Source organism: Pithys albifrons, chromosome 28 (assembly GCF_047495875.1).
Source record: "Pithys albifrons albifrons isolate INPA30051 chromosome 28, PitAlb_v1, whole genome shotgun sequence".
Classification (NCBI taxonomy): Eukaryota; Metazoa; Chordata; class Aves; order Passeriformes; family Thamnophilidae; genus Pithys; species Pithys albifrons.
This window is the reverse complement of record NC_092485.1, coordinates 4,647,540-4,659,340: the sequence shown is the minus strand read 5'-3', so window position 1 is coordinate 4,659,340 and position 11,801 is coordinate 4,647,540. Positions and strand designations below refer to the sequence as shown.

General features: G+C 54.8%; 1 protein-coding gene and 1 long non-coding RNA gene across 2 annotated transcripts; one reads left to right on the top strand and one right to left on the bottom strand.

Moving 5' to 3' along the window:
- Window positions 1-1,591: 1,591 nt before the first annotated feature.
- On the bottom strand, window positions 1,592-5,225 carry AVPR1B (arginine vasopressin receptor 1B). Its single transcript, XM_071578623.1, has 2 exons — window positions 3,753-5,225; window positions 1,592-3,051 (listed from the first exon to the last, which is right to left on the bottom strand). Exons 1-2 carry the CDS (start codon window positions 4,708-4,710, stop codon window positions 2,744-2,746), a joined length of 1,266 nt encoding a protein of 421 aa, XP_071434724.1. The 5' UTR covers window positions 4,711-5,225; the 3' UTR covers window positions 1,592-2,743.
- Window positions 5,226-7,907: 2,682 nt separating this feature from the next.
- LOC139683456 (uncharacterized) lies at window positions 7,908-10,828 on the top strand. The gene is made up of 3 exons (XR_011699784.1): window positions 7,908-8,008; window positions 9,372-9,486; window positions 10,498-10,828. It is a non-coding gene; the product is annotated as an uncharacterized lncRNA (long non-coding RNA).
- Window positions 10,829-11,801: the final 973 nt, after the last annotated feature.

The window sequence follows — 11,801 nt, the reverse complement described above, 5'->3', positions numbered from 1 at the left end:
CTGGGGTGGTGCTGCTGCCTGACATGGGCTTTGTTTCTGCTTCTGCAGGGCAAACGCTCTGAAGAAAACATCAACTACTCATCCCTGGTGTTCCCAGGGAAAGGCCCTGGGCCAGGCTGTGACCGGGACTATGAGAACATGAAGACTGGCCTGGACTATGTCAACGTGGACCCCAAGAAGAGGAAAGCACGTCCCTGGCCCTGCTCCAGCTCTGTGGCATCCAAACCTGTCGAGTACACCGAGGTGAAGCTCTGACTCTGGGATGTGCTGGTGAAGTCACAGCTGCACCACCAGGGCTGCCCCTCCCCTCGGGCAGTGCCTGGCACGGGCTGATTCCTGCAGCTCTTGGAACACAAGGAATGCAGTTTACTTGGCATTTTCCTTAAAGGCATCACTGTTCCTGCAGCGTGGGGTGGGGCATGGGAGTGTTGCTCCCACCCAGGCTGAAATGTGCCCCCTTTTTCTCATTTCATGAATGCAAATGAAACATCCCCCCTGACCCTCAAAATGTGATGTAATCTTGGGAGGGAAATGAAGTGATCTTCAAAATACCCACCCAGACTGGCTGGCAGCTCTTCTGAATGATGCTTCTTTTGCTGATTACCCTCATAAAATCCTTTCAAATGCAGTTTCTCCACTGGTTTAGCCCTTGTTACCCACCAAGCCCTCACCCATTGCCCTCCCCTGCACCTCCTTTCCTTTGATGCTCAAAATATTTCCAAGTGTCTCTCAGAGCTGTTGCTGGGGTTGTGGTGGCAACCTGGGCATCCCAGGGGACTGCCAGGGGAGCTTCCTCTCCCAGCTGAAAGCCACAGTCAGCAGCCCAGCTGGGAAATGTCCAAGGGGCTCCCGGGGGATTTGTGTCCCCCCTCCTCAGGGGGCTGCTGCTGTTTCTGGGGTTTAGGGGGTACAGAACTGAGCCACAATTCTCCAGGTGAGTGTGGGCAGGTCAGACCCCTCCGTGTCTCATGGGAAGGGATAATTCTCCCTGTCTCCCACCTTTGGTTTCCCTGCTTTGTCCCTGTGTCAGATGCCCCGGGTGCCAGGGTGGCCTCTCCCCACCTGGGTGATGCCCTTGCTCCTCACTCTGCATTTTGCTACTCAGGATTTTTAAGGAAATAAATTTCCAAAGTGTTGGGAAGGGGGACTGTGGAGCTGGGAGCTCTGTTAGGGGGGCTGGAGCTGCTGCCTCCCAGCACAGCCTCCCTTCCCCAGGGATGGAGCTGCCCCAGGAGCATTTCCAACCAGCTCAGCAGCAACGAGCTCTAATGAAAGGTTGGGAGGCAATTGATTTGGTATTGATCACAGGAGGGGGGTCAGGCTCTCCTGGGCTTATAACCTTGTTGTACAGATCTGGCCCAACTTGAAGGGCACATGAAGGAAAATATTCCCAAACCCAGCCCGTTTCTGGGATACATCACTAAAGGCTGGGAGAGATGTGGTTATGGAGGTGAGGGCAAAACCATCCAGGGGGAGTTTCTGGAAAATCTGATTCAAAAAGTGAAAATAATTGAAGATTTCAAAATATTTTACTCTGAATGTCTTATTTTTACAGATTTAGCCTGTGATAGTAGAAGGAATAATCCACATTGCTTGCAGGGAATTTGGTACCTTCACTGGGACACTTGAACATCACCAGCAGCACCTTTGGGCTCGACTCCCAGAGCCAATGGATTCCCTTTCCTGTCTCATCCAGGCTTTGTTCTTACACAAAACAGGTTCAGGGAGACCCACAATGTGCAGGGAGAAGAGCAGGAGCCACACTGGGCCTGGTCCAGACCACCCCTCCTTTGTGCTCCTGAGCTCCCTGGAGCTGAGCCCTGGGTGGGTTTGGCACCCCGGGTGGGTTTGGCACCCCAGGTGGGTTTGGCACCCCGGGTGGGTTTGGCACCCTGGGTGGGTCTGGCACCCTGGGTGGGTCTGGCACCCCAGGTGGGTTTGGCACCCTGGGCCCTGCTCAATAAGCCAAGAGCAGCAGCAATTCGAGAGCAGCTCTGCAGTGGATGCAGCAGATGCTGAACAGCCAGAGCAGCCCAGGGGTCTGCAAGGAAACCTGATGGAAAGTGCCAGGGACTAAAGGGAGGCAGGATCTGAGCTGGAGCAGGGCCAGGGCTGCTCCAAGCAGCTCCTTGGGGGTGTCAGTGCTGCATTTTGGGCACTCTGATGGGCACAGGGTGGTACAGGAGGGTTGTGAACAGCAGAAGAGACCCATGGCTTTGCTCCAGCCCCATCCCCGACTCCTGGGAGGTGGTCAGGGGGTCATTTCCAGCAGCCCAGAGGGGTGAGTGCCCAGGGCATGGGGAACCTGTGCCCTGCTTCCCTGCACTGCCAGCAAAGCCCTGAGGATGGGAGAGGAGGAACTTGCCGGGAGCTCTCGAGCAGATGGAGCCACGTTGCCTCCTGCTGTGCTCAGGCTGCTTTGCTGCCATCTGTGGAACACAAAGCTCGAGTCCCTCCAGGAGGATTTTGCTGGTGCAGCACCTCCAGAATTCCCCAGAATTCCCGGGGCAGAGCCCCCTGACCCCCGGGGCGGTGGGTGCTGTGGGCAGGCAGCAGCTGCTGGGGCTCCCTCCATGCCCCCCGTGCTCACAGGGTGGGCAGCAGCAAGGGCAACATGGACAGCAGGGTTAAACATTGAGATTTCTGTGAAATGAGGTGCTGCCAGCTGGGGAGAGCCCCCCAGCTCGTGCTGTCACATCTGGTGGCAGCAGGGGACGTGCCCGGGGGTCTGTGCCCACCTCACCTACAGCGTGCCCGACTCTGTCACCCCCTCCTCGCAGGGCGGGTACAGGTCTCTGGCACTGCCCCCGTGCAGGGGGAGGCTGGCAGGGCTGGTGTGGTGGCTGTGGCTCAGGATGGTGGTTTTCCTGCTGCAGAGGCTCCCTGTGGAGGCTGCTCTGCGCAGCCCTGCCCGGCGGCCGCCCCGGGGGCACAGGCAGCGCGTGGCATCCTGGAGCAGGTGCCCGCTGAAGAACATGTAGATCCAGGGGTTGCAGCAGCTGCTGAGGCTGGCCAGCAGCATGGTGATGCTGAAAGCCACGTTGGTGGACTCTGGGGAGGCAAGAAGGAGATGTGAAACATCCACAAGGGCTGGGCAGGGGCACAGTGGGCAGGATCTGGGGGCTCTCTTTGGCTTTGCCCCATTGCCATCCCACCTCACTGGCATTCCTTTGGTTGGGAGGGTTTGCAGGGTGTAGGCAGAGCCAGGCTCTGCCCTTGGCAGGGGTTCAGGTGGGTGCTGTGCTGCAGTGGGGATGTGCTGGAGCACATCCTTACAGAGTGTTCTGGCAGGTGAGACCCAGCAGCTTTTGGGCCTTCCTGCAGCCTCTTTGCTGGCCAGTCATCTCCCAGGGGACTTCACTTCTGGGTAAAGCTCCTTCTACCCATGAACAGGCCTAGGAAGGCTACTGAAAATTTTCAGGAAAATAAATTAATCTATGAAATCATAAATCCATTTCTAAAACCTCTGCAAATTCCCACATGAGGGAAGGGACATGGCACGGCCTGGCTGTGCCCACATCTTTGCACATCCCTACAGGTGATGGCCAGAAATCATCACTTTTCAGTGACTTTTCTGCTGAAATGACCAATTTGACTCTGCAAACTGTTTTTCTGTAAACATTACTGGGGAAGAAATCTGTGACCTTCCCACAGGTTTTTACAGTGATGGAACAACAGAGTTGTTAAAATCTCAAGGGTTCTGCTGTGTGACCCCGAGGCTCTGTGCCCCCTCCGTGCCCACCAACACTCACCATCATCAGGAGCATCCTCATCCCACACTGACCACATCTGCATGCTGAAGAAGGGCGCCCAGCAGGTGACATAGGTGGCCACGATGACAAAGGTCATCTTCACCGTGCGGATCTTGGCGCGGGAGATGGTCCTGACGCTGCTCACCCGCGAGGGCTGCCCACCACAGCCCTTCTCCGGGGGCCAGGGGGCAGGAGGGGCGGCTCCTGTGGGCCCCCCCGTGCCAGGGGCACCGCCCTGGGTCTTGCCCTTGAGGTTCTTGCAGATCTCGTAGCAGATGAGGCCGTAGCAGACGCTGAGGATGCCGACGGGCAGGATGAAGATGCACAGCGTGGTCCAGGTGATGTAGGCACGGGCTCCCCACGGGTACCCAAAGTGTGCCCAGCAGTCCAGCACCCCCGAGCCCTGGCGCACCTCCCGCAGCGAGAAGATGAACACCTGGGGCAGGCTGAGCAGGCAGCTGAGCAGCCAGGTGGCCCCGATCATCAGGTAGGCCTGGCGGGTGGGCTGCTGCAGGGTGAGCAGCGGGTGGCACACGGCCAGGTAGCGGTCCAGCGTCATCACCATCAGCATGTAGGTGGAGGCGAACATGCTCAGCACTTGCAGGTACTTGACGGCCCTGCAGAGGGGGTCCGGCCCCAGGAAGCGGTAGGTGACCTTCCAGATGAGTTGCGGCAGCACCTGGAAGAGCGCCACGCCCAGGTCGGTGAGCCCCAGGTGAAGGATGAAGAGGTGCATCCTGCTCATCTTCCTCCTCAGGCGGTACATGGCCAGCAGCACCCCCACGTTGCCCACGGTGGCGATGGCCAGGATGGTGCCCAGCACCCCAACCTCGGCCTTGGCCAGCTCCTCGTCCCGGGTGTGCAGCAGCGTCAGGTTGGGGTGCCCCGCCAGGCTCAGCAGCCCCTGGCCGTGCCCACCACTGTGGTGTGTGCTGTTCCCACCCCAGCCTGGCTCCATCCCCTCGGGAAGCTCTCCAGGAGCACAGGCAACTCCAATACCTCTCTCAAATGCTTGTGAACCCCTGGGCTGAGCTGGCAGGGTTGGTGCTTCCCCTTGGCACCAGCTCCTGTGCCCTGCCTGAGGGCTGGATGTGCCTCCTCCAGCGGTCCCCAACACTGGCACAGTTGGCACCTTCAGCTCCACACAAACCCTGTGCTGAGCAGCTGCAATTCCCTCTCTGCCTGTGCTGCTCTGGGAAAACACTCCTGTGGAGCAGAGAGGGGCAAGAGGCCCTGGTTCAGTCCTGGATACTTCTCTGCACTAAACAAATCCCTGTTTCTCCCTCCACAGCTCGTCCTGTTCATCCCCTCTGCGCCGGTAAATCGGGAGGGAAATTCTCTGCGCTACTTCTGGGTCGTAAAAGCAACAAAACCCGCTAGAGATGCCACATCCTTTTGGCCTTTTCATTGCAGGAGCAGCAGGCAGGTGAGCATTTCCCAGCCCGTGTCTGTATGTCCGTGTGTCTGTGTGTCTGTCTGTGTGTCTGTCTGCCTTGCGGTGGCTGCCGGTTCTATTTATCCTCCGCAGGTCCCTCCCCGCGGGCTGTGCCGAGCGCTGCGGGACCTGCTCCGGCCAGGGGAGCGCTCCTTCCCCTCCCTCTGCTCTCCCCGGAGCTGCCACCTCTGGGTTTTACCGGGGCATTTCTCCAAGTGGCATTCTGGGCACAGACTGAAGGCTGGGAATGCTCCTGTGCTCCCACCTCGTGTCCCCTCGCAGCGCTGGGGACAGTCTGCCCTTGAGTTGTGCTGTCCCCAGAAGTCAGACCTCCTGAATCCCCAGCTTTGGCTTCTCCTGCTGGGCTCTCTCTGCCCAAGGAGCCGGGGGGCGAGGGGCTGGGTGCCCCCCAGCAGGGGTCAGACGTCCCCTGGCATCGTGCAGCTGGGTCTCAGCCCCGCGGCAAAGGCAGTGGGAACATCATTTGCTGGCACCACATCCCGAGGGTGCCTGCTTTGATCTGCCCCCCCTTTCCTTCTCTGTGGGATAGATTATCCCCCAGACATGGCAAAACCCCTGAGTCTGCCTGCTGAGCCCTCAACGAAATTGTGCCATTCTGGTCCATCTGCCAGAAAACCACCCTGCAAGCAGAGTGAGATCGTGCCCATGCCCAGAGCAGCATCTGCACAAAGCCTGGAAAAAGAATCCATGGCAAAGGCAAAGCTGATGGGGAAAAAGGAGCTGCAGGGTCTGTGCAAAGGTTTGGTGTGAGCAGAGGGAGGTGATGGACAGCAGGACGAGAGCACTGCAGACTGTGGTGGGAAATTGTGGAGCTGAAAGGCTCTTGCCCCTCACCTGCCTTAGAGCTCTGGCACCTTCCACGTCTTCCCTTCCCACTCTTTTTCGAGCCTTCAGTGTGTTTTCCCACATGGTGTGTGGTTGCAACACGATTTCAGTGCCTAAACACACAAATACACCTGGCGAGTGTGTGCACACAGGATTTCACTTCTGTTTTGCAACATTAAGGCTTTGTTTTCCCTACTGGCTACTGAATGATGGCAACAAAAACTAAGAAATGAAACCAGCCATCCATTTCCAGACTTTTTCCCTTTCCCTCTAGGGGAAAAAGGAATTAAAACCCACCTGACGTGGGCTCATGTCTGCAGGACGTGGGCTCTGCTGCCCCCAGCCCCTGTTCTGGCTCATGGGCTGGAGATATTTCAGTGAAATTCACTGTATAAAGGCTGTTATTTGCTGAATAAATTTGCAGATCAACTCTAATAACTCTAAATGAGTGCAGTTTGTATCTAATTAAAAGACATTCATCCTTATGAGACCCTGTGGATATAAAGTACCCATCAGAGGGTGCCTGGTGGAGGTGCTGCAGATAGGAAGGTTTGAATAATGTAATTTTCTGTGTTTGTGATCAGACAGCTGATTTTCAGGAAGATTAATAGAGGGCAGTGCAAAAAAACCCCTACAAAGCAATGAAAGGCTGAGATGAAGGCAGAGATGGAAGGGCAGATTCTGCAGAGAAAAAGAAACTCTGAGAGGGTTTTAAGGGCAGACTCATCATTTTCTGGCATCACCTTCATTTGGGAGCAATTCCCTTGGAGTCAGGGCTTTTACTCCAGATTTACCCAAGTTTAGTTACATGGGGAATTCTCCTTCAAAGGCTCTTAGAGGAAACTTGGAGATGTGAAAAATAATCCTAGAAAATAGAAATTTACTTTCTTTAGGGAGAGAGATCATCACAGGGAAGAAATTTTTTTTTGAGCAGATGGATTGAAAACTAAACCCATTTTCATTCATGGGTTTCCTGAACATTTTGAGACAACCCCAGGACTGGGTTGTGCAGCTCAGGAATTACTGCCTGAGGAAGGTGCTGGTTTGCTCTGGGAGCCTTGGGTGGGTGATGGCCCAGCCTGTCCTGCAGGTATTTGGGCTGTTCCCCATAGACCAGGCCCTGGGGAGCAGAGGTTGGAGGTGCAGCAGCATGAGGAAAACTCTGCAGTTTTCTGGTACTGCATCTTTTTTTTGTGCAGGGAGGGAGGGCACCTGTGCCAGGCTGGGGTGACCTGAGCCCTGCAATGTGGTGGGAAATGCTGTCCCAGGGGCTCTGCCCCCTCCCTTCCCCCTGGGGGAAGCTCAGGGACCACAGAACTGGATTTCTAAGCTCCTACATTTGGTTTGTCAGGGTAATGCTGTGTTGCATCACTGATTTTTGGCAGCTGACAACACCAGTGCACCCCAAAGCACATAAAACTCTGGTTTTATTGCAGCTGGAATCCTGCACTCCAAGCACAGAGCAGAGGCAGAGGGGTTGTGATTGTTGAATCCTTTGGCAGAGTACCTGGTTACTTTTTGTGGGTGGCTTGCTGGTTAAATAAATAAAATTTTCTGGCTTGGCTTTATGTGCTGCTTTGGCTCCCTTTTCAACACAAATATTTTATTTGTGGTATGTGATGCTGTTAAACTTTTACTGCTGACAGCACAGCACAGGCTTGGTCTGTCTGCAGCATTTAATCACTGAAATGCCTTTTGTGGTTCAGCTCAGGGAAAGCAAGACTTGCTCATTTTGCTCTGGTTCAGATGCTGGAAAATTAATGGTGTTGCAACTGCTTTAGAGCAGTTTGGGGTTGGCTCCTTGGAAAGGCTGAGGGCAGCAGTGAGGGCTGGGAATTTCTGGTATCTCATGCTGGATTAAATGCCAACTCTTGCTCAAAATGAAACCAGGAATGAGTCTTTGTCTCCTAAAAACATAAACTGCTGAGAATTCCCAGTTCTTAAAGACCTCAGGACCCCAAAGACCAGACTCCAGGTAGGAGAGCCCTTTGCTTTTCTCACACTTGTGGAGTTTAGAAGCTGAAAGCTTGATATAATTTGATTTTTTTCGTTGCTTGAAATGACTATGAAGAGTTGTTAGAAATGTCACCTTGTGTTGTCTCTCTTAGGGAAGCAAATTTCTCTGTGATGGGATTGCAGCCCTTACTGGGAGTGCAGAAGGATCCAGCCCAGCCCTGGGCCATCCTCATACCATGTGAAATACCCCCAAATACTGCCCTGTTTCTGAATGTCCCCCTGGACTCCCATTGCAGTCTGGAGTGAGAAAACTCCCCTGGGAAATTGGGCACCATCCCCTCTCCTGCAGGAGCTTCCAGCATTTAAGGCAATTATAAGCCAGAAGTGACTGTCAGTCTCTCCTTTTCCTCCCCCCTCCACTTTCCCTTCCCCAGATTTTGTTTTTTTCCACTTAATTAAAACCTCTGATCCTGCTTAATATTAGAGAGCACGTCTGGGTGCATAAATAAATCTGCTGAACACATGGCAAGTGCCCCAGAGCAGTGCCTGGTGGGGACACTCCTGGATAGAACAAACCAGTTGGATTTTAATGGAAAATTCATGTGAAGCCGTAAAAATTGGCAAGCAGAACAACAGAAGATGACAGTGTTGTGTTAAAGAATTAAAGGATCAGTGCTCAAAGTGTTGCCTTCAACTGGCTGAGCTGCTGCTCCTGGAGGTGCCGTGTCCAAGCTGGGAATGTGACAGCCCAGCCTGTCCCAGAGCATCATTCCCTTCATCCTCCTGCTGCTCCTGGTGCCCCTGAGGGTTGGCACAGCCCTGCCCACCCAACACCCCGAGAATCCCAAAATCATTCCCAAACCCCACCTGTGACCCCCCACCATTGGGTTGGGTCCCCAGGGATCCAGAAAAGCCTCACAGGCTGGTGAAGAGCACCAGGAGACTTGTGTTAAATAAAATAAATCCAGTCCTGGGGGGTTATTGCAGCTGGTAACTCTATTAGAGTTTACTTTTTCCTTGTTGTTTTGCTGTATCTTCTCATTTGACCCACACGTGTGGAAACCTCCTGAAGCAGAGGCAACTGCTGGAGGAAAAATTGAATCTACAGGCGTCTTGGAGATAGCAAATTACTTGTTTATCATCCCTACCCTCTCCCTGTTGGTTTCCTTCTATAGCCAGGGACGTTTAAAGACTTTGGTAGCTGTGAAATGCTGCAATTTCCTTCCCCGCTCCCTCATCTCCTTTTGCTGTTACCATCATTAGCATTTAAAAACCAGACACGGCCAGAGCGTTTACAACCTTAAAATCAATAATAAAAAACCCACCCCAAATTACATTTCAAGGCTGGGAACAAATGGCTTTTCCCTGTTCTCTGCTGACAGGCTGCCGTGGGGGAGATCTGTGGCTGTGCTGTGGACAGACAGAGGGGAAAGGAGGATTCCCTTGGGACAGAATTCCCACCCAGGCACCAGTGACAACGAGGCCAGCCTGGGAAAGGTATTTAAGTTCTGTATTTTACTTTATGCAGTGGATATACGGATTATTTTACTGTTATTTTTAATAAAGCCCTGGGTGGGAAGTTTGTGTGGTTTGCAGGGGTCACTCCCAGGGGCTGAGTGTGGCCATGTGGGGGTGAGTTTGTGAGGGCTCAGGCTGGCACAGCTGGTGCCCACGGGCAGCTCAGGGCAGGGCAGAGGCTTGGGGTGCTTCGGGCATCAGCACCTCCAGCCCACACCACCTTCCAGCTGGAACTGGGAACAGGGATGCTGGAGTGGGAGGGGAACCTGCTCTGGGAACTGGGGACAGGGATGCTGGAGTGGGAGGGGAACCTGCTCGGGGAACTGGGGACAGGGATGCTGGAATGGGAGGGGAACCTGCTCGGGGAACTGGGGACAGGGATGCTGGAGTGGGAGGGGAACCTGCTCTGGGAACTGGGAACAGGGATGCTGGAGTGGGAGGGGAACCTGCTCTGGGAACTGGGGACAGGGATGCTGGAGTGGGAGGGGAACCTGCTCTGGGAACTGGGGACAGGGATGCTGGAGTGGGAGGGGAACCTGCTCGGGGAACTGGGGACAGGGATGCTGGAATGGGAGGGGAACCTGCTCTGGGAACTGGGGACAGGGATGCTGGAATGGGAGGGGAACCTGCTCTGGGAACTGGGGACAGAGATGCTGGAGTGGGAGGGGAACCTGCTCTTACCTCCTCCCTCCCTTCGTGCAGACAAAGAGGGGCACAGGGTTTAAAATCTGGTTAATTGAAAATCTCAGTACAGGGGGAAGCGAATAAGAACCTTCCCATGACCTCAGGTCTGCTTTGTGTCCTGTTGCCCTCCCTGCCTGTGGTTATTCAGGGCCTGTTCTCCTCCAGGTAGGAGAGGCATCAATCAGGGGCTGAAGGGAGAGGACAATTTATTAGAAAATGATGAATCATGGGGAGAACATCTGCAGGGATCTGCTACAGGAGAGTTCAAGGCTTTGTGATTAAAGGCTGTTCTTGCCTATTTGACAGTCCAGCCCAGGCTGTGCCCAAGCTCAGGGAAACATGGCTGGGATTGTGCAGCTGCCTCGGTGAGAGCGTTTTCCTCCGGGTGACCAGCACTGAGCTCAGCTTGGGTTGTTCCATTAAAACACCGGGAATTCCTTCTCTGCCCTTATCCTCCTGAAAGCTCCTGGACTGTCAACAAGGGGCTTCCAGGTGCTGAGAGCCAAGTTCACAGGTCACTAGAAGTGCTACCATTCGATGCACTGCTGCTCTTCAGCTGTTTGAGCAACTTCTTTTCTTGCCACTTTTTGTGTGTAGAATAACACAAAATAAACCCAATTAACGCTCATTACTGTACTTTCACTGATGGTTTATCTCGACGTGCTCAACAGATAAGAAGTGCCAGCGGAATTACTACCTTCAGCTCGCATGAAATGTGTTGGTTTTTTCTTTCTCCCCATCGCGGTGTGTGAAAATCTCCTTGGAAACGCAGCGCTAATGGTTTGTCTCCTCCCTGCGCTGCGGCTCCTGCGAGCGAGGCAGAAACCAGCGCTCTGTGTGAAATGGCTGTGGGCAGAGGATCGTGGCAGTGCCCATGGGGTTGGAACGCCGGGGCTCTTGGTTCCTGGGCATCCCCGGGTCGTTGTTGTGCTCTGGTGGTGCTGATGTGGCAGGAATTGCTGGGGTGGAGGTGCCAGGTTTGCAGGGTGGAGGTCCCAGGTTTGCAGGGTGGAGGTCCCAGATTTGCAGGGTGGAGGTGCCAGGTTTGCAGGGTGAAGGTGCCAGGTTTGCAGGATGGAGGTCCCAGGTTTGCAGGGTGGAGGTGCCCAGTTTGCAGGGTGGAGGTGCCCCGTTTGCAGAGTGGCATCACCACAGCTCTGCACACCCAAGGGATGAAGCCCCACACCTGTCCTGAGGATTCCCAGGTGGGGATTGGGAGATGCAGCTTGAGCCCTTTGCACAGGGACAGCAGTTTTGGCAAGGAGTCCTGCCCCGATGCACCAACCAACGTGCCAAGGCTGCTTTTGGAAATGGGCACCAGCTCTGAGGTCTGGCACAAGCGTGTGAGCCCTTCCCTGTTCCCACCAACACCCACCCGCCCCCTCCTCGTCCTTTGGGTAGGACAGGAGTAGTTAATCCTCAGCCTGTGCCCATCTGGGCCCCCTGGCAGTGGGAACAGCGGGCTGGGAGCCCTCGGGAAGGCAGTTAATGCTCGTTAATCCTCTCCCAGGGTGAGGTGTCCCAGGAGAAGGTGGCAAAGTACAGCAGCGGCACGGGGCGTTCTGCAGGTGGGGTCAGGCAGCCCGGAGCTGTTCCCAGCAGCAGGGGCG

What these genes read in the sequence shown, in the direction of transcription:
- AVPR1B (XM_071578623.1), bottom strand. Translation starts at nt 4,710, where the DNA reads ATGGAGCCAGGCTGGGGTGGGAACAGCACACACCACAGTGGTGGGCAC. An exon ending in TGAGGATGCTCCTGATGATG is followed by an intron (nt 3,052 to 3,752) that starts GTGAGTGTTGGT and finishes TTGCCTCCCCAG; the next exon opens with AGTCCACCAACGTGGCTTTC.